The sequence below is a fragment of the Indicator indicator genome, chromosome 14 (assembly GCF_027791375.1).
Source record: "Indicator indicator isolate 239-I01 chromosome 14, UM_Iind_1.1, whole genome shotgun sequence".
NCBI lineage: Eukaryota > Metazoa > Chordata > Aves > Piciformes > Indicatoridae > Indicator > Indicator indicator.
The window spans coordinates 9,160,132-9,181,847 of record NC_072023.1 but is presented as its reverse complement, the minus strand read 5'-3'; the positions used below and the strand labels follow the sequence as shown (position 1 = coordinate 9,181,847).

Sequence of the window (21,716 nt, the reverse complement as noted above, 5' to 3'; positions counted from 1 at the left end):
CTCAGCAAATGTCCATTTCCCCCCTGTGGGCAGAGGAGGGTCATGTCACACAAGCAAGTGGAGCGATCGCCCTCAGCAAGGCAGTCGTGCCCTGTGCAGCCACAGGCAGGGTTCACATCCAGCCCTGCAGGCCTAAGGGCAGCTCCCAGCTGCCAGATACCTTTCCCATGGCTGCCCCTCTTGTGACAAAGTGTCAGGGAAGATGCAAAGCCGGGTCCTGCTATGTTGCATCCTTGCTTTCCCTGGTGCTTTGGGTTCAATCATGTTTATCTGTGCCCATATAAGTGCCTCTAGAAAGCTCAAAGGTCTCCTTTTATATTCCTCTTCTTGCCTTGCTTCCTTCTTCCCTTATCCCACAGCCGTCACAGGCCAAGGAGTTATTGCAGGGTCTTCCACTTCTCCAGAGCTTACCTTGCCCTTTCTTCCCCAGAGAAAGCAGCATATCCTGCCCTTTGCCTGCTCTCTCCCACTGTGCAGCCATCCACCCTCCTGCTTTCATACTGCAAGACCACAAACACACAGGAAGCCTGTTTAAAGGGCCAGCCCTGCGGCAGATTGCTTGAGACAAGGCCACAGAACTGGAACCTGCCTTTCAAGGCAGAAGAGAAGCATAGCCACAGGGGTAGTGCTGTAGCTTCCCAGCCCACAGCACTCTTCTGGCTTTGCCCAGGGGAGAGAGGTACTGGCTGTCACCAATCGCAGGCTCACATACCACAGAGCAACCCCATTGCACAGAAAACGACTCAGGCTCAGTTTGAACGAAGTGAATAGAAGTCTTGTGGCCTTCAGGGCATGGCTGCATCCATTGAGGGAGCAGCAGGTGTGATCTGATCCAGTCTAGCCTCATTCCTTCAACAGCATTGCAGGGTCCATTTTGCCTGAGGTGAGCTCAGAATCATAGAATCAGTTAGGGTTGTAAAGGGACCACAAGGATCATCCAGTTCCAACCCCCCTGCAGGGACACCTCACACTAGATCAGGCTGGCCAGAGCCTCATCCAGCCTGGCTGCAAACACCTCCAGGGATGGGGCCTCAACCACCTCCCTGGACAACACATTCCAGGCTCTCACCCTCTCATGGTGAATAACTTCTTCCTCACGTCCAGCCTGAATCTCCCCACTTCCAGCTTTACTCCATTCCCCCCAGTCCTATCACTACCTGATAGTAGTAGTCCCTCCCCAGCTTTCTTGGAGCCCCCTTCAGATACTGGAAGGCCACAAGAAGGTCACCTCGGAGTCTTTCTTCTCCAGACTGAACAGCCCCAACTCTTTCAGTCTGTTCTCATAGGAGAGGTGCTCCAGCCCTCTGATCATCCTGGTGGCCCTTCTCTGGACACCTTCCAGCATCACCTACAGCAGGCCCCTAGTAAGGCATCCATGGCGCAAGAGGTGGTGCCAGCTACAGACCCCTCCTGTCACCTTGCGTCTTAGCCCCAAGACATTTGTCTGAAGAGATTCTTTAGGGGGCAAGTTCCTCACCAGGAGGGGAAGCTGACGGAATGAATTATAGAAAACTTTTCTGAAGATCTGGCTGTGCGTTTCTGCTCCTCCCTTATTCCTCACCTTATGCAAGTGTGACAAAGTCACCTCCAATCTACCAGCATCTCACCTCAAGGGGCCAGGAACATACAGAAGTGCAAGCCCTGCACTTCCTGAGGATGCATGTCTACCTGCTTTCTCAGAAGTAAATGAAAACCATGAAGGAGGCTGGGCTTCGACCTGCCAGAGTATTGTATTCATTAGGATACTATACATAGACCTAGCTCTGGGCCTGACCCAGGACCAAACAGGCCTGTGAGGATGTGTATGACTTGCCAAACGCAGCGTCTGGCACATGTCAAAACACTGAAGATGTTACGTGAAAGTGACTCAAACTCAAAACAGAAGGTCCTATATGGGCATCTCCTCTTGTTTTCCTGTCCGTTCCTCCACTTCAGCAGGAGGACCTTCAGTCCAAACCTCAAAGATGCCTAAGAAAACCCCACTTACCTGTTTGACTTGCACTGAGACCTCCCAAAAGTCATCTCCCTGTCCTCTACCCCTCCTAGATCTTCCACTCAAGCCTCCAAGTCTCCACTCCCCACTCATATCTCCCTGTTTTCCCCAAATTTATGGGCAATCACCACTTGTCTTTCCACTTCTGAGGTGAATATCAGGCCTTTCTTATCACACACAGGTCTTCCAAAACTGTGTACCCAGCTTCACTCTGGAATGGGCACTCACCCAACTGCTAGCAAGCACAAGTGTCTAGTCAACAGCTGAATGCCCTTCTTACATTTGTACCTCATGGCTTTCACTTCTTGGTAGAGAGAAGAGAAAGATCAAGTTAAATAGAAACCACACATGCTTACTAAGTACTTGATGGAAGAATGAGTGAAAAAATTCACAAGATAAAGGTTCTGATTCCCCTTAAGAGAACTCCTGCATTAGCCTAGCCTTCCTCAATATAAGCCTAATTCTACAACCTGTGCTGCTGTCCTGTTTTGTTTGCAATTTCCAAGGAATCCTTCCCCAAACTTGCTTAAAGCTTTCCCAGAAAAGAGGAGAGGGTTGTCATAATCAGAAGTGTTCAAGCAGTAAATGTCTTTATGGTGCTGGTTCTCCACAAAGGAAACAGACAGAAGATTGTCAAGCATTGCCCAGGGAAGTTTCAGACCCGTCTCTTTCAGGTTGCCATCATTTCCAGCCCACTATTCAGTGATAACCAAAGCTAGAAGGAATAGGTCAGGAGGGAAAAGCAGATCTCAGTGCAAAACAACCAGAGGAAAAAAAAAAGTTTAATACCACTGGAAAAAAAAATATAGATATTCAGAAGTTTTTGGAGTTTGTTTGGTTTTGTAACATAAAGCACCATTAATTCCACAGTACATTACAACTCAGCCTACCACACCTTCCAGAAAGCACCCAGTACTGCTGAAATCTGATTTAGCACCAAGGGATTGCCATCTTGTTTAGCACCAAGAAGCCTGTTAAACCATCCTTTGGTGGTCCCTCTGCCCTCCTCTCTCATGAGCCTCAGGCACCATTTGGATGTGACCATTTGGTCATGGCCAGCACATGACACCTATCCCTGGCATTCGAACAGCAAATAGAAAAGGAGGAAGAAGGAAACTTGCTCCTGGAGATATTCAGTGTTAGAAGTTTGCTTTTCTTCAGAGAGACACAGGGACACTATGCACTGTAAATAGGCAATACCTGGGTTTGCTGCCTGCTGAAGAAGAGAAAAAAGGTTTCAGTCCTGAGCATCACCTCCAGCATGCTGTTTCCTCTCTACTGCCCAAAATCCTGTCTCTGAACAATTCCATATGCTTGACCTGCTGAGGGGGAGAAAGAAACTCACAGTCTCCTTTAGTTCTCATGATCCCATCATCACATGTTTCCCTGGGAAAAACCCAGCTTTGCCTCAGTGAAACTTTATTTTTATACCCATTGCCTCAGTGACAGTGGTGGGGAGGATCCAGGGCAGAAAGTGCCTGAACCTCATTCCAGTCTGTACAGCTTCCTTAGCAAAGCAGGAAAAGTAAGTAAACAGGGCAAGAGAGAAAATGTCCTGCAATTCTCTCAAGTTCATTTTTAATATTTAGCTGAGTCCCAATACCTTTGCCATTCCTGGCTGGGTGTTCCAGAGCTAGTCCTGCATAATGATGTGTACCTCCCATAGGAGAGCTCTGGTAGTCCTAGGTTCTACAGGCAGAGACTATGGCTAATCATGGGACTGCAGAAGCTAAATGAGTCAGAAGACTTCATCATGAGTGATGGGCAGAGGAGAAATACAGTTTCTCCTGCTTGTCCTGTCCTGAGACTCAGAAAAGAGACAGCTCTTGGCACTGCTGTTTATGGGAGCACCACAACATGTGGAAATAGGATTCCCAAAGTGCTGAGTCAGCCTCACCTGCTCCCACCAGGACCGTAGCAATCCCCATGGGATATGAGTGAGGGCAGCATGAGGCCAGTACAAATGATACCAGAAGACCATACCACTGGCATTCCTCTCCCACTGCTACCTCTTCCACCTGATGAGAGCAGTGTGGGTTTGTTGAAGCCTTGTGCTTTTCTCAGATGCTATGAGGAGATTGCCAGAAAAGGGCACAGAGCACGAGGCAGGGAAGCTTTTAACCCTGGGGCGAGGTGCTGTAGTCTCACCTCTATCTTTTTTTCCATCAAAGAGGCAAAGAGGTGCCAACCCACCCAGGTTTGTAACTGATTGAACTGAAATTGCCTTTACAGTCCCTGGCTCAGGGCTGGAATCAGTGGTCCCTCAGTACCAACGTGGGAGAACCACCTTCAAGAGGATAACATAATGACAATGTGGGAGCCAGGGACTGATTCCACTCCCACATCAGCAAGTGTTAGGGATGTCTGCTGATACCAGTGGAAGTCCATTAGTGCACCTCTGATAAAGAAGAGGGAAGATTTGGGTTCACTGTCTGGGCTAGCTTCCCACATCTGGAGAACTGAGACCAAGCAGCTCACCAGAGGAGGTTCTGGAGGAAGGTTTGGTAGGACTGCCTCCCTCTCTTGTTCTGTACCTATCATTCCTAGTAAGAATAGAGTGGTGGGCTCCACTGATCCAACAGCAGATGCTTCTGAAGAACCTGGCTGAGTGTCTGGCCTTTCATCTCTTCAAAGAGCTAGAGCTGGCACAGAGGAGGACAGTTCCACCAGGCCTAGATTTTGCAGCCAGCCTAGACTCTGTGGCCCAGAATGATGTCTAAGAAAAGCCAATGACATACTTCAGGAGGCAAACAGTCCCTTTTTTGGGAAGACAATATTGTCTCTGATCACTCCTACATCTTCCTTGTGCTACAGGAGGCCTTCAGATGCCACTCAGCTCTCCAAATTAGAGAGAGGTGACATGAAGGCCATGTTGCAGGCTGCAAACCTGGCACGTCTAGTTGGGACAGAGAGAAGTCAGGATGCACCTGGGCAGTGAGGACTTGCTAGTTTTTTCTACAAGAGTCTTTTGTGTATGAAGCCCCAAACAGGGACACATTCCAGGAGCACCATTTTAGCTTTCCTCCTGCTCTAGGACCCTAAATGTCAGACAGCTCTCTGGAAAATTTAGAAGCCAATAACCTAAGCCAGGGTCATGAGTTGAGGGGTCGAGAGATGGTAGTGTCACTCTGTGAGTGGAGAGATACAGGCCTGGCTACAAGAGAGCGTGAGGTGGGAACCAGTGTGGCAAGTTTCACACCCAGTGCCTGAGGCCTGACAGGCCCTTTTCCAAGTGATTTGCAGTGGTTGCGGGCAGGAAAGAGAGAGAGAGAGAAAAGGAAAAGGCCAAAGGGGCCCCAAGGAGGAGAAGAGGCAGCTACTCGAGGCTGGGCTTGACCAGGTACCCACTGAAGGTGATGTACACATCAACATCATCACTGTAAATAGCATTCTCCCGCTCCCGCTTGTAGAGCCTCACCCAGATCTCATCATTTTCCTGAAGCTCCAGCATGAGGCTCTGGCTCTGCATGATGCTGCGGTCGCTGGGTTGGGCATAGAGGATGACTGCCTCTTCCTCGTTGTGCATGATGTGCATGTACGTCTCCTTGAAGTTCCAGGTGTGGACGTTGAGGCTGAAATAGTAAAGTCCAGCTACGTAGCAGTAGAATTTGCCGTTGAACATATCAAAGTGGCTGTAGAGGTTGACGAAGACGGTGTCAAAGATCAGGACTTGGAAGCCCTCGCTGCTGTGCAGCGCTTTCTTGCGACCGACAGAGAACGCAGCATATTGATGCTTGCAAGGGTCCCCCGCTGTGCCCATCTGCCCTTTACTGCCTTTCTGGCCCTGGGCACCCCGCTCGCCTCGTGGTCCTTCTTTGCCCCATTTCCCTGGCATCCCAGGCTCTCCTCGGTCTCCTTTCTCTCCTGTAAGAGGAAGCAGAAGACACAACTCCTGTGTGATACCAGAGGAAGAATTGAAAGTGGCTATGAAAAAGCCTAATGAGGGGGCAGAAGATTGCTCAAGGATGGGGCAATGCCAGAAGGAGCTTTCCTGAGGGTCACAATTCCATTGTACTTCCTGGGAAAGGAACCAGAAGAGGTCTGGCTGTGACTGGGGTCTCTTCTCCTACGAACCTTGCTCACCTCATGATATGGCCTTGCTGGAGGCACTAGGGCCTGTCCCCAAGAGATGTCTGCCTGAGAGGAAGCCCAGCAGTGTGAAGTACCACCTTCTTCCTCCTCCACACTCCTTTACCTCAGCCTCTGCCCTCCTACTCACCTCTCTTATGACCCAGTTATTCATGTAGTGTGTACTGTGCACTCTCTCCTTGCTGTAGGCTGGAGAAGGGGAAGAATCACTAATGTGTCTGGGAGAACATGACTAGAGCGAGACAGTGAGGTGGGTCAGAGGGAAAAGACCCAAGCTGGACTTGGTGGACAGTGCAGTGCAAGTTAGAGTGCTGGTACTTGGACAACATCCTGTATGATTACTGCTGCAGTCCTACTCCGCGGTTTGTGCACTGTCTGTCATACACTTGAGCAGGAATTTCTACAGAGTGAGAGCAGCACCAGATTGTGCTTTGTGTATGGAGAGAAGAGATGGGGGTCAGAGCAGTCTCCAGCACATCTCAAAATGGCACCTCATTCTTTTCCTCTGTTCCATTCTTTGCGTGGCATTGCAGGTCCCACTGCAACATCCCACTCTAGTCCAGGCCTCCATCTGCCCCAGGCACACTTCTGAGCTCTGATGGATTGCATCTATTTCCAGGCTGGGCAAGGAAGGGGCAGCATCTGCCCAGCTAGACCAGAAGAACCACAGAGCAACAGTAAATGAGTAGAGAAGGATCCAGCTGGGAACAGGCTTTTGCCCGCAGAAAAGGCTAAAAGGGGAGCCTTGAAGGGAGGAGCTGATCTAAAATAGGGAGCTTTTTCCCATTGGCCAAGCCAGCCACAGCAGGCTGGAATGAGCTGGGGGTCACTGCCAGTTAACTTGGAGGTGCTTGCAAATAGCTCCTGTGTCCCCCTGCCCTCCTCCTGCACCAAAATTATGTGACCCATGGAGCCAGAGAAAGTTTTCCCACAAGCTTCCCAGGTGCCAATACCTTTCCTACAAGCATGCTTATTTTGCAGCTGGATAGAGACTGCTCCTTCACTCAGGCACTACAGGACTCTGGAAGTCTGAAACGAGGAAGGTGTCCTCCCAGCTTGGCAAGAGGCTGCCATTGTCAGTCCTGTGCTAGCAAGGAGGAAGAGCTAATAGTAAGCAGCATCCTGGGACACAGAGGTCACAGCACAGACATGCACTGACTTCCCAGGCTACTCTTGATCACAGCACAAAACATCTAAATCCTGGGCACAGCATGTGTGGGCACATCATACCCTTCAGAGTGGCATCTGGCGGTCTGTTAGCACAGCCAGCATGCCAGCAACCCAGCTGTCACCTCCAGCATTGTGTCACTGGTCCCTGAGCAGGTCCCTTGGCATCTCCAAGCCAAGATGGGCACTTACCCTTCAGTATGGTGATGTTGATATAGGGACGGACTTCCGGCATTGGGTAGGGCAAGTGGTAGTGGCTGGGAGGGAGTGGTGGGACATCTGTGGAAGGGTCCAGTGGGTCACAACAGCGCTTGCAAGCACCAGGGGCTGATTCTGTGACTTTGGGTTCATCAGCAGGTGCCCCAAGCACAACAAGAGGGAGAAGAAGGAAGGCCAGGGATGTGTGCAGGTAACTTATGTCCATGGTGACCTGGGAAGATAGGAAGCACCAGAGTGAAGCATAAGGGGAGGACATGAGGGGTGGAACTGAGATCACCACAAAACATCTTTCTGTGGTGGTTGGAGCCAGGAGTGGGATGAAATGACAATGTCTTGTTGAGAGAGTTTACATGCCTTAAGTCTCTGGAGGTACAAGGCTGCAATCTGAGCAGCAACCACATGGCCCAGGAGGATGCTCCACACCCTTCTGCCCAAACCAATGAAACTAACCCCGGAAGAAAGGTTGATCCTTGCTAGGCAAACCACTGGAGCCACTGGAAGATTGAGTCCCGAGGCTGGCATAGATGAAGGAAGCGTGGTGAACCACACAGGCCCTTTAGCAAAAGCATGCTCTGGTAAGCTGCCAAATCTGCAGGGAGGGCTGTAACAAACCTCTCCAATCCTCACTATGTATCAAATCTTTATAGGAGTCTGACCCAACAACCCCTCTGTTCTAACCCACAGCTCTCTGCAGAAAAGCTTCTTCTCCTGTAGGTTTGGGACTTCAGACAACCTCCTTCCCCCCATCAGCTCTCACTCCTCTTTGTGCCTCAGCCCCCTCCCAGCAGCGCTCAGCTGTGTTCCCCGGCAAAGCCCATCACCTTCCCGAGAGGATGGCCGGCTTCTCTGACAGCAGCACGTCGTGCCAGGCCTTTGCAGCCAAGACCAGAGGGCAGCTGCTCCACTGCAGAGTGTGAAGGAAGCAAAGCTAGGAGCAGGCAGCCTGCAGAGAAGTATGCTTACGACAGACAAACACGCAGATGAGCTGAGAAAGCCCCCCCCCGGCCCCGCTCCAGCCTCTGCCCTCTTTCCCTCTGCCTGCGTCCCGGTGCAGCGTGGCAGCTCACCTTCGAGGCTGAAGGCTCCTCTTGGAGCTTCCCAGTCCCTGCTCCTGGGCTCCCCTCCTCCTTCAAAGCCGTCCCCCGGGCCCATGGCTTTAAGAAAGCTGGCTCTTGGCACAGGCACTGCTGAGTGCTGGCTTGCTTCACAAGCTGGGCTTGGACCTCCTCCTTCCCTTCTTCTCTCCCTCCCTTTCCCTCCCCGGCTTTGAGCGTTCTCCATGGCAAACCGGCTTGGGTTTCAGTGCCTTTTAACTCTTTCCTAGGTAGTGCCGTTTTCTTGTATATATGTTGGGGTTTTTTTGGTGGTTGGTTTTGTGGTTTTGGTTTGCTTTTTTTGTTTGTTGTTTTTTTTTTCTTTTTCTATCCTTTTTTTTTTTTTTTTTTGCCTTTCTGCTACCAAACAGCTTAACCCTGGTCAGGAAAATGCAGGCAGCACGAATTTCAGCCTGTGTGAAGCGTGGGCAGGCAGCAGGGCAGCATCCCACTCTGAGCATCTCCAGATGAACAAGGTGAGATGCAGCAGTGCAGAAAATAGAGTTTCCTTCAGGTGAGAGGGAGGCCTTTTTCCACTCCCTTGCAGTAGTGCCTTGTCCCATGCATTAGCCCTTCACTTGCTGGCCATTCTTTCTCCCCAGCTGTGCCTGTCCCGCTCATAGTCCCCAGATTTCATCTTTCCTTCTCTCCTGCATTGTTTCTTCTGCACATCATTACAGCCTCTTGCCCTGAGCAGGCTATTCCTAACAGGCTCATCTGCCAACTAGGAGAGCCATCAGTTTTTCCCCCTCTGTGGTCATCCTCTCTCCCTGGGCAGAGCCCCAAGCCTTGCACTCCAGCTCAATGTTGTACCCCGGTCACGTCCTCTGGCTAGGGCCCTGGCCGAGCAGTTCACAGGGGATGGGTGTGCCTGGCCTGAAGCACAGCCCTGCCAGCTAAGTTGCCTGCCAGCAAAGCTGAGGATCTGGAGCAAACCCTGGCTGTGATCTTTGTCCTCAGTGTGGCACTGAGCTGATAGGCATGTGCTATTTGGGTCAGCACTACGTGGCTGCAGCAGAACCTGGGAATGAAGGACATTTTGCTGGGATAAGAGTGCCTGAGGGCACAGATAGGAGACTTTTCTTACACTGCACAATCTGTTAGCAATAGGATTTTGGGGTATCCTACCCTGCAGCAGAACTGGATTTGGGAACTTTATACCCTGGTAATGTGCACACATACAGGTTTGGGAGGCAGAAAGAAGGAAGGGCAATACCTCTCTTCTATAGAGGCCAGAAGTGCCAAGTCAGCACTATGCCTTCTTGCAGTTTCCAAGAGAAGCTGGAGAAGGCTCCAAGGTTTCTGAGGGGAAAAGGGGTTTGTGCCTTCCTACATGTACTTGGACGTTTTCCCCTGCCCCCCTCTGTTCTCCTTCTCCCATTTGTTTGGTTTGGGAATGGGAGGCCCTGCTTCCCAGAGCTGGCGTTTGGCAGCACCCCAGCACCACTGGAGTAGCAAGCGGAAAACTCTGGGAAAATATGTGTTGTGAGCTTGGGGGAAGGGAAGAAGGGGGGCTGGGAGGTCTGGAGATATTCTCAGGCTGCCTGTCAGCCCAGAGTTCAATGAACATGGAGTGAACATGCCTCCCAGCCAAGGCAGGAAGAGGACCTCTAAGAAACTGGCTGCTGTGCTAGTGAGCTCCTAGCACTGACATCCAGTGAGACCCACTGAAAATCTGCCACGTCTGCCTGTGTCTCATTTTCCCCTTTTAGAAAACGAGAGGGGAAAAAGTTAGGACAATTCTTGCTAATGGAGCTTTGCCAGCTGACAAAAGCTGGGGTTTTGTGATCAGTTGTGTGGTCTACTCCTGCCTGCTGCTGGTGGGGATTTTAGCAACTGACAATATTATTGAAAGCAAATACATTTTTGGGAGGGAGGCATGAAAACTCAGAGACTGACACTGAAAGCAAAGCTTCTCTCTGATCCATCGAAGCTACTGCAATGCCTCACTCCTTTAGGTTTTCCTGCCTGCCTTATTTCCAAATATGCCATCTCTTTGCAGCTCTCAGCCTTATGTCTGGCCTCTCATAGCTTTCCAAGGGGAACAGGTAGCACAGAGGCCATTGTTCTCCTTTCTGTCTCACACTTCCATCTTCAATCCGGAGTTCCTCACAACCAAGCAAATGTTCTTCATGGAGGATCTCATCAACTGGGGCCTTTGCCTTTGTCTCATCTAATTGCAAGAACAGTTCACAGTGGGCAGTGAGCAGGACTTTGCATTTAATGTCTTGTCTGAGTTGAACAGGGACCTGCAGAGAGCCATCAAACAAATGCTTGCACTAGTGACATTCCTTAGCTGGGCAGCAGTAAAGACACTTTTGCCAGGGTAATATTGCCCTGCTCCTTGAAGGGAATTAGTTGTGCCTGTAACATTTTGCCAGGGCAGCCACCTTTGCAGGAGGTTCTGGCTTGTGTAGCCAAGTACTCAAAGATGCAACTTAGGAGAATACTATCCAGTAACTGTGCCAGCCATGCTTTTAAGTGTAACCAAAGGCATCTTGTGTGCTCAACAATCTTCCCTCTCCCTCTGTCTTGGAGAGAGCCCAGGGAAGCTCTGGCCAGATTGAACTGCAACAATATCTGCTCAAAAGCAGCTGCTTCCTCCTCCTCCATTTCATCCCTTCTCCTGCAACACCCCCAAAATGGGAAAGGGGGATAAAGTCTGGTTCTCCCCTGGTTAGTGCCTCCATCCTATTAACCCTCTCTAGCACAGATACAGAAAGAAGGAAATTACTTTGATGTTCTCTCCCCTTTCCAGCCCCTGTGCACAGCTCAACTCCAGTGATGCAGTGTGTAGGAGGGAGGGATCCCCTGCCCTCCTACACATGCACAGGTACTCACGTCCATCCACAAACATCCACTCACTCACACTTCTTGGCTCACCAAAACTTCAGGAGCAAAGGTATCATTTGCATCAAAAGGCAGAGAACCAGCTCCTTCTCTTTTCCTTCCTGGCTGCTGCTTCTCCTCCACCATAGCTACTTTCCTCTTCCCCTTTTCCCCACCCCTCTGTCCCCGATCTCCAAGAGTATTACAAGCCGGAAGGGGAGGTGGAGGACCTCTTACCTCTGCTCCCCTCCAGAGGGGTCCTGAGTTGAGTTCTCTGTATCCTCAGCTGCTCCTGTTTAGCAATGCTGGGAGGGAGGGAAGGCTGTCAGGGCCCAGCTGACTCCAGCCAGATGCTCGCCAAGTGCTCTTATGTAATTACTGTCTTTTCCATCCTGCCTCGGAGGCCTTTATGAGTGCCTCCCCCCTGCTCTGGCCTGTGTCAGGCTTGGCTCTCTCTCCCTCCCTCCTTTCCACCCACTCCACAAAGCATCATGATTTGCTTAGCTCAACAGATGATTCCTTCTGGAAGCAAAGTTCTGACTTTTGGCTACTGCCATTTCCACCCTTAGAAAGAGAGTTCACATGTGTTTCAGGAGCTGGGAAGCAATGGGCAGCACTGCTCTGCACTCACCTCCTCTCCATCACTGCCCAACCAACGTTGGGTACCTTTGCTTTGCCCTTCTGTAGTGCCTGCAAACGGGGAGGGGGACACCCCCGAAAAGGTGGCAGTGTGTGTTTGTGCTTTGGTACTTGGGGGTGCCTTCGGGTTACCCTGTAAGAGCAGCTGGCCCTTTGCCATACTGGGATCACTGATCATCTGTGGCCAGGCTGCAGAGGGGGTTGGGAAGACTAGATGACCTTTAAAGGTCCCTTCCAACCCAAATTGTTCTATGATTCTATGATGAGATGAATATTTTTGAGCCTGTGGACTGCACAGCAGTGCATGAGGCTTGTGTAACAGCCAGCCCTTGTTACCCAAGAGCATCCACACGCTGGGAAGTTACTGGCTTAGAATAACTTGCACGTCTCTGAGGATGGGCAGGCCTGTTGGAAGTCAGCTGCGTGGCTACATTTCTCTCATAACTGCTGCCCATGTGAGGCCTGGCCCAACAAGGAATGACACATTCTCTGGCTTTATTCAGGCTGCTGCTGAGTTTGTGGGCACTTCTGCCAGCAGGGATTTCTGCTGTGGACTGCTTGGCAGCCTAGACTGTCTCACGTGGAGATCAAGGCCTGGCAAAACCAATGCATTCTCTTGCTGTGCCCTCTTGAAGCGCCACGTGGCAGAGGAGCAGCTGGAAGAGTCATCCACCTGTAGTCATCGCTAGGAGCAAAGCTGTTGATAGACCTGGCAGACTCTGGCACTGAGTGTGAAAGTGTAAGCCTGTCTCCCACTTCCCACGGCCCCCCAGAGCTAGTCCAAGACACTGTACATGTGCCAGACACAGGTGAGCAGTGTGTCAGAGGCTGGCTGACGATTGGAGATTCCTTGCAGCTACGGGTACGTCACCCAGGCTGCCCCTCTCCCCATAGGTAGCCCTTCCAGCTTAAGTGTAGCATCTCTTACCTCCACCATGTGACACTGCCAGTGAGTCCACTGAGACAAAAGTCTGCCCCAGTACTCACCCCAAAATCTGGCAGGTGACTATTAGTGCTAACCCTAGTGCAACCAGCAAGATTTTGCTGCCTTGTGAGCATCTAAGGCAAACAGCTTTGCTGGATGGGAGATGCTAGGTGACATTGCAACCTGTTGTAGTTTAAAAATAATCTTCTTTAAAAGTTCTTAAAACTAGCTTTCAGCCAATTCTGCTGCCTTCTGCTTCTCTGCATCTGAATGTCTTCTCTTCCCATCCACTCCTATGCAGATCCAAGAGTTTTTAGCTCTGTGCTCTCTGTGCTGTCCTCTGCTACACACACTCCAAGCCTTGCCCTGAGTAGTTATCAGCAGTAGATCATTATTGGGGCATCTCACAAGGAAAGGTGGACAGTAGGTAGGGCAAGAAAATTTCCAGAGGCACCCATAAGCTTTCTCACCAAAGAAACAAGCATTCTGTGGCAAGAGAGGGGAAGCACAGAAACTCTTGGATCTGTGACAGGTACTTCTCACTATGGTAACAATCCTGATGCTAGGAGGGTTTGAAGCAGAGAGGTTCCAACATAGCTTGGTAACACTATCTTGATTCTAGTCATAAAACTAATCAACAGGGTAAGATTTCTGCCATGTTCTCTGGCCATACAATCCAGCTCAGGTGTGTTCATCACTCTATTTTCAAGACACAGCTCAATACTCATGCAGCAAAGATGGATGCTTCTCCCAGCAACAGATCTCTGCTGCAGCTGTATGGTGATCAGGAGCATCTTTAACCAGATCAGGCTGCTTAGAGGCCCATCCAATGTGATCCTGAATGTTTCCAGGGATAGGGCTTCTACAATATCTCAGGACAACCTGTTGCAGTGTTTCATCACCCTCACTGTAAAAAATTTCTTCCTTATATCTAGTCTAAATCTACCCTCCTTTGGTTTAAAACCATTAGCCCTTGTCCTGTTGCAACAAGTCCTGCTAAAATGGTTGTCACCATCTTTGCTAGAAGCCCCCTTTAAATACTGAAAGTCCACAATAAGATCTCCCTGGAGCTTTCTCTTCTCCAGGCCAAACAACCCCAACTCTCTCAATCTTTCTTCAAAAGAGGAATGTTCCATTCTTCTGAACATTTTTGTGGCCTTCCTTTGGGACCACTCCAACAGGTTTATGTCTCTCTTGTGCTGAGGGGTCTGGAGCACAAGCCCTATCAGGAGCAGCTGAGGACGCTGGAGTTGTTTAGCCTGGAGAAGAGGAGGCTCAGGGGAAACCTCATTGCTGTCTACAGCTACCTGAAGGGAGGCTGTAGCCAGGTGGGGTTGGTCTCTTCTCCCTGTGACAGAAAGAGAGGACACAGTCTCAACCTGCACCAGAGGAGGTTTAGGCTGGATGTTAGGATGAAATTCTTCACAGAAAGAGAGATTTGCCATTGGAATTGGCTGCCCAGGGAGGTGGTGGAGTCACTGTCCCTGGAAGTGTTTAAAATAAGACTGGATGAGGCACTTAGTGTCATGGTTTAGTTGATTAGATGGTGTTGGGTGATAGGTTGGACTAGATGATCTTGAAGGTCTTTTCCAACCTGGTTAATTCTGTGACTCTGTGACCCCAAAGCTGGATACAGTACTTCAGATGGGGTCTTCTGAGAGCAGAGTAAAAGGGGAGACAGACATCCTGCCAACATCCCTTGTTCCTGCAGTCAATATGCCACAAAGGTGGTACAGGAGTTCTGAGACCAGCCATTTGTGCAGCATCCCCACCAGGCACAACCTTGACTCAAACCCAAGACATTTCCAGGTGAGAAAAGAGCAGGTATGTGAGAAATGGGCAGAGATGGGCCCCCCTCTTCCCTGGCTCCTCATTCTCTCTGCAATCTCCTGCAGCTTAGCAGCTGCTCCAGTTAATGACCACCAAAGGAAACAGGGATGGGGCCCAGTCCACACACACAGTTTGTGAATCAAAGCACATATAGATAGATAGATATATGGACAGATATTTCCTTCCCACACAGCCCTGTTTGTCATGTATGGAAGGAGATGCTGCAGCCCAGGCACGTGTCCCCATCTGGCTGCACTGACGTGCAGGGGATGTGTGCTTGCGCATGACATGGCAAGTGTGAGATCTGAGCGAGCTGGCTGCGTTGTGCATGGCGTTTGCATATTTTATGCTTGGGAAGGCAAAGAACAGCAAGTTTTCATGGACAAATATTTGCATATTTTCCACCCGTTTGAGCAGATAAAGCATTTCAATTCTCTGTTGAATCCTCAGGAGAGCCAGGGACATCTTCTCTTCAAGGGTGTTTCTCTTTCTTGCATCTCTCCATCTCTTTTATCTGCTGGCTACCCTATTTCAACAACTGATTAACTGCTTCCTGCCTCCACCCCACACCCCCTCTTCCACAATCCTGTACAACAGCTGAAGCAGAATGTGATCTGAACAGTTTTGCTGTTGCCTGAGCTGCTGTTTCCCTGCTGATGACAAATACAGTGGCTTCCTAACAATGTTAATTGTGGGCTGTGTCAGTAACAGCCTGGAAACGCACCTTCACGTCTCTGTGTGAGAACCCCTCCCCAGTCACCCTTCACTGTCCTTCCAGTTACTCTCCTGAAGGCCCACTGCAGAGCAAAAAGGTCATGCTGAGTGGGTCTGAAGCTGCCCTGGGCCACTGTTGAGCTGGCAGAAATGTGCTTGGGTGTGCATGTATGGTGAGTCCATGTGTGGGGAGGGTAATTTTCAAGGTCCAGTTGCCATCTCCCAGTTTTAGCCCGTGCCTGGGCTGTGTGTATGAAGGCGTGTCTGCTGTGTTCTTGCCTTCATGCTTGGGCCAAGAGGTACATGCATGTCTGGGGAGGTGGGCATCTCTGTGGGTGGCCATGTAAGGTCTGGTGCACACATGGATAGATACACTTGAATCAAAGCACCCACAGCCATGGGTCTGTATATATATATATATTTATACACATTCACACGCTCACCTGGACCCATACATACATGCACTGCAGTCACTTCAATACTCCTCTGTATTCATGTATACACATCACATACATATGTCTCTCTATCTCTGCTCCTGTGCACCCTGATGTGTGCTTGTGATCTCTGAGCAGCTGGCAGGATGGGCTCCTAGTGTCCCTAACACCCTGGTTTCAATCAAGCATTTGCTGGGAGGAGGCGTTGCACAACGCTGCTGAAATCATTGCAGCCCTTTCTAGTCTTGCAGCTCCAATCTTTACGTGATGAGAATAAAACCTTTTGTGCAGCACAGGGCTTGGTGGAGCCCTTATCTCTGTGTCTCTGCACTCAGAATAGAAAAATCCATGTCACATCTGACTACAACAAATTCCCCTGAACACAGCCAGGATTTCACCTAGCCCACTGCCTGTGGTCCTCAGTGGTGCCCAGAGTCAACTGCACCATCATTAGGAGAGGGATCACAAGGGCAGTCAGGTTAAATGTGATTGCCACAGAAAAAGCTGAGGATTCACTAGGAGGGAGACAGAGGTGAGGAGAAAGGCAGGGGTCAGGAGGCAGTAAGATACCATCCATCATTCCAAATGTTTGTTCCTGTGAAAACCAGCCTTTTAATCAATGGTGACAATTTGCAGGATTTTGTAGTGTTTGTTTACTTCTCATTAACTTTGGTTAGAAATATGCTTTCCTTCCCCTCCTCCAGTCTTATTTTTGGTTAATCTCCAAATTTTTTTTTCACCCCGATTTGTCATAGGATGTGGCGTAGGAAGAAAACACAAGGCAGAAAAATATGATGCTTCTGACCCTTTTCATTTAAACTCCTCTTTGAACTAAAGGCCTCCAGTTTTTTACAGGTTTCCCTGGAATGCTTTTTGCTTTTCCCAGCAGGCTCCCCTGCAGAGATACCTTGCTAGTGGGCTTAGACTTCATACATCAAGATGATGTCTCCTTGGCACACTTGGTGGTTCTTGGGCTCTTCAGAGGTGTAGGTATTTTAAGAAGTCAGCCATTTGGTGGAGTTTCTTGAGTGGTGACTTGCAGCAGATGGAGCTGCAAAAGCATGTGAAATAAAGTCTCAGCTCAGTTCTGTGGTAAAGGACAGTGTCTCTGTTAGGAATGTTGGCAGTCAGGCAACTCCCCCTTCTCCCCACAGTAGCTGGGCAGCCACTCTGTGGAGAAGAAAATCCTGCCTATATCTGCCCCCCATCCATCTGAGCTGCCTCCTGCAAGGTCCTCATTCACTGCCACATGGCTTCTTCAGTGCCTGGTTATCAACCATGAGCAGTGCTACTTGCTGCCCAGGCGTTTCCCTTCTGCCCTAAAGCAACTGCTGCTTCAGTGGTGCTCAGCATTCAGCTTGTCCTGCTCCTCACTGCAAGAAGAGCAACACACTCCCCTATTTAAAGTTACGGCGCTTTGTTGTCCATCTGTCTAACCACTTTTAATCTTCCTACTGTTTATTGCCCCATGTAGAGGCAGGAGCTTTGGCAGTTCATCTTCATTCATAAGAACAACTTATCTCAAAGACATTCTCAGGAAAGCCAAATCTATAGCACCCTCTCCCCTAAACATACAGAATGGTTCTGCCCTTTTGGCCTTTTAAGTCCAAAGGGGTTTTGTTTATTTAGAATAAAGCTTAGGGGGAGAAAAAGACATTTCAACTTGTAAGGAACTCTGTCTCCAACCCATGCCTCATTATCTTCTTCTCTACCCCTGCTATACCTTCCACCAGCATGCAGAGGCACCAGAAAACCCCCAAAGAACGCAAGGTGAAGGAAGAAAATATCACATTTGTTCTCCAAAGTAAGTCTCATCAGCCTGCCTAGAATCCTTCATGAGGAGGCTTTCAGCAGTCTCAGTGTTCTCCAGTCATGACCAACACGGGTAGGAAAGTTGTCCCCAGGACTTAGTGGAGAGTTAGAGAAGGGTCAGCCATTCATGCAGCTGGCTGATTATGTCTTCACTGCAGACATCTTTCCTTCGTGTTTTTCTTTCAGGGTAAACCACTTGTGATGTTTATAAGGAAGATAATGAAGGCACTGGGATGCCTATTTGTGGTATATGCCATTTGAGGACTTCCTTGAGGTGCCACTGTCAGATGGTAGCTGATGCCCTTTACAGTTGGGTGATCGAAGGACAGGCATGATCTAGGGCTGACCTTGCTCTCTTGCTACTGTCAGTGCCCATAACTTCTTCAGCTCTCTCTGGATGTGGTCCTTCCCTTACCTGGTATCACACAAACCTCAGGTGTCCCTTCCAAACCCAAGGATGAGTTCATGCAGCACTGTACACCTTTAAGCAAAGTCTTGGACTTTCATATTCCCTTGTATCAAAGTCTCCCATTGCCTTTGAGATCAAAAAGCACAGAGGGTGAAGGGGATCCCATGTCCCAGTGTCTCTTTCCCCTGCACCACCTCTTTTATCATAAATAACTGACATGCAACTTGTTGCTCTTTTTGCATCCCCCAGGCTCCTCAGGGAGTGGTTTTTGCTCATTGATTTCTCCTTCCCCACTGCTTAGTGGGTGCTCCTGCCTGTCATTACCATTCTGGGTGATCTTGCTGATCTCACCCTCTTCCCCTTCATCAACAGTCTTCTCTGGGAGACATGCTGGCACCTCCTGGCTCTGGACTCGGCGAGATGGCCTGAAGATGGCCCTCCGGAAGCCCTGCTTGAAGCGGTAGGAGAGGAAGCCATAGATGATCGGATTGGCACAGCTGTTGGCATATGGCAGCACCACCACAAGGAAGTAGACGCCAAAGAGGGATGGCTCCTCTGGCAGTGGGCAGACAACATTGATTATGTTGAGGACATAGAAAGGAAGCCAGCAAAGGACGAAGACAGCCACCACAGCCACCACCATGCGGGTCACTCTGCGCTCTGAAAGCTTGTGCTTGGAGGACAGGGCCCTCACCCTCCTGCCAGAGGAACGAACCTTCACAACAATCAGAAGATAGCAGAGACAAATCACCAGCAGTGGTCCAAAGAAGCCCAGGGTGGCAGTGTAGATGATGAAGCCAGCTCTCCACACCGAGGCAGGCTCTGGCCACTGGATGTGGCACGTGCTCATCCCTAAAGGGACATCTGAGAAGACGACCACAGGCAGCACGACTATGGAAGACAGCACCCACACAGTCGCACTCACAGCCTTGGCCACTCGTGCCGTGCGCCATTTGGAGGACTTCCCTGGGTGCACCACAGCCAGGTAGCGATCCACACTCATCACTGTCAGGCAGAAGATGCTGGTGAACTGATTGATGGCATCCACAGCCATCACCAGGCGGCACATGAAGGACCCGAATGGCCAGTAGGACAGGGCATTCTGTGCAGCCAAGAACGGCAGGCCCAGCATGAAGAGCTCATCAGCTAGGGCCAGGTTCAGGATGTAGACGTTGGTCACCGACTCACTCACAGAGTGCCGCAGGACCACGTAAATGACCAGAGAGTTCCCAACCAGACCCACCACACAGACAATTAAGTAGACCAGGGGGATGAGGACACCACTGACAACCACACCAGGGCTGGTGGTGGTGGAGCTGTTGAGGATGGTGAAGCCTGCCCAGCTGCCAGAGGCATTCCCCTCCTCCACAAGTGCGGGTGTGGGAAGGCTGAAAGCAGAAGTGTCCATAGCAAAGGCAGGAAAGAAGGCTGCGGGCAGTGACCTCTCAGGATCTGTTAGAAATCTGGAGGTGAGAAGAGAAGAAAAAAGCCATTTTTACTTGGGACATCACAGCTGAACAAGCCACAGATAAAATCACCTCATTAACTGTGTGTCAACATGGACAGACATGGGAAGTCAAAGTGAGTTTGTGGATGCTGGCAGCTGCTAGGATGTCTAGGACAATACTGACCCCATCTAGTCCTGGGAGCCAGAGTGGGCATGGAGGAACGAACAGGGACGTGGCTCAATGTGGCCTGATAGATCTTCTGCCCTAGGGAAAGATCCTCTAGAGAAAGAACCACAGACTAGGAAAGGGCCAGGGAAATTTCTGAGGTTTTGCTAGTGGCTCCAATAGTGAGGACATGGTCATCAGGGGCCTGATTCTCATTTATGAGTGGCAGGTGGCTTATGAACAAAAGAAGGAAAAGTATCCACTGACAAAGTGTAATTTCAGCTCTGGCTCCCTCCCTGGTATCCTGCTGTTTGCTGAACTCCTTTAGAACTGGCCAGGTTATCATTGGATTGTTTGTCCCATCAGCAGAAATAAAAGGGACCTCCACCTGCCAGTTTGAGAGTAAAAGAGACAGATTATTTTGGGTACACCAGGAGAGATCAGTCCAGATGTCTATTTCTTTCTTTTGTTTTTTCTCTCTCTCTCCTTCTGCACCCTGCAACACACTGCTAATGGAAGAGGCTCTGCTTGCCCCAGGTGTTTGCAACACCAAAGCAGGGTCCCAGCTTTCCTAATCTGAGGTGCCCAATTGCCCGTCACATCAGGGTTTGGCATGGAAACAGCACTCGGCTCACTCCCAGAGAGCCTTGAACAAACAAGCCACCAGCTTTGCTGCTAACACCGGTTAAGAAGCTACAGAAACAGGAGAGACAGATAAGTGAAGGACGTGCCTTTTGTATTTTGCCAGGGTGCCAGATATGTGAGAGACAGAGCCCAGCATGTATTCCAGCCCAGAGACACCCTGGCACACCTTATGCAGGGGAGATTTGTGGTGCTTTCAGGACCACAAAGTTTTTTGGAGGTGTGGACTGTCAGAAGCATTCTCTTGGTGAACTAGTTCCTTGGAAGGGAGGATGACTTGGTAGGAAGAGAACAGGGATCCTGAGGCTCACTTCTGAAGCTCCTTTGTTATTGGAATGAAAATGAGGATCTCAGAGGAAATGACTCCCAACATTAACTACTTTCAGGAGGCCAGAAATACTTCGGAGATTTTCTCCTAGATGGATTCTCTGTAGCATCACAACTTTTTTTCACAAATGTCTTAATATTACAGCTTTCACTCTTTTTTTGGTAGATGTCATTCCAAATTCTGGAAAGCCTATGGGAGACCTAAGCTTTAGATGGATTCCTTGGATATCAAATAGGCAAACCCCAGGCTCCACAGGGGTATCAAATCTTATGCTGAAAGAACCTGCTCTGATAAGGCCCATAAAACCAAAATTGGGCAGCTATGCCCTAAGGCCATTTCTACTTACTATTGTATAAATGTTTCCTGCTGTACTTAAGTGAGTTTTGAAGGACTGCAATGGTCTAGATTTTCTTTATTTGCAGGTGTCTTAGGTAGTGACACATGGTCCTGATAGAAGCCCATCTCCTGGGGCTCTGCAGTACTGGGTTGTCCCACATGTCATGAGTGGCTGCAATGAATGGGCAGAGTAGGAAGTGAATTGAAACTTTAAGTTTGAAGAATTTTTTTTCTGATACTTTTTTTTTTCCCCAGTGATGTTCCAATGATGCAAGTCACTTACTGGAGGAAAGTGTAGGGCAGTGGCTGCTCTACAGACAGGGATCCATGCAAAAGGTGGCAGAGATCAAGGCAGTATGTTCATGAATTGATGAGCCTCTAAAAGGTGGGGACATAGTGAGGAATCCCTTTGGATGTTCTTCCTGCATGCAAAGGAATTTCCAAAAATAAAGCATTTGGAGACAAAGCTCTAAAAAATATGGATGGCAAAACTTGTGCTGGGTCAGAAGAGTATTTAGGGAGGTCTCTGGGGTCCACACCTCAAAGCTGATTGCTCATGCTGTGGTTTAGCAATGCAGCAAACACAGCTTCAGGGCTTCAAAAGCCCTATAAAAAATTCTAAGGCATGCAACACAAAGCACTG

The 21,716-nt window shown here is 49.6% G+C and overlaps 2 protein-coding genes across 2 annotated transcripts; both read right to left on the bottom strand.

Moving 5' to 3' along the window:
• Window positions 1–5,309: 5,309 nt before the first annotated feature.
• Window positions 5,310–12,097, bottom strand: C1QTNF6 (C1q and TNF related 6). The gene is made up of 3 exons (XM_054386932.1): window positions 12,023–12,097; window positions 7,442–7,679; window positions 5,310–5,857 (listed from the first exon to the last, which is right to left on the bottom strand). The coding sequence occupies exons 2-3, from the start codon at window positions 7,671–7,673 to the stop codon at window positions 5,310–5,312; spliced, it is 780 nt and encodes a 259-aa protein (XP_054242907.1). The 5' UTR covers window positions 7,674–7,679; window positions 12,023–12,097.
• Window positions 12,098–18,356: 6,259 nt separating this feature from the next.
• On the bottom strand, window positions 18,357–19,562 carry SSTR3 (somatostatin receptor 3). Its single transcript, XM_054386808.1, has one exon. The coding sequence runs from the start codon at window positions 19,560–19,562 to the stop codon at window positions 18,357–18,359; it is 1,206 nt and encodes a 401-aa protein (XP_054242783.1).
• Between the last annotated feature and the right edge of the window lie 2,154 nt (window positions 19,563–21,716).

What these genes read in the sequence shown, in the direction of transcription:
- C1QTNF6 (XM_054386932.1), bottom strand. Translation starts at nt 7,673, where the DNA reads ATGGACATAAGTTACCTGCACACATCCCTGGCCTTCCTTCTTCTCCCT. An exon ending in CAACATCACCATACTGAAGG is followed by an intron (nt 5,858 to 7,441) that starts GTAAGTGCCCAT and finishes TTCCTCTTACAG; the next exon opens with GAGAGAAAGGAGACCGAGGA.
- SSTR3 (XM_054386808.1), bottom strand. Translation starts at nt 19,562, where the DNA reads ATGGACACTTCTGCTTTCAGCCTTCCCACACCCGCACTTGTGGAGGAG.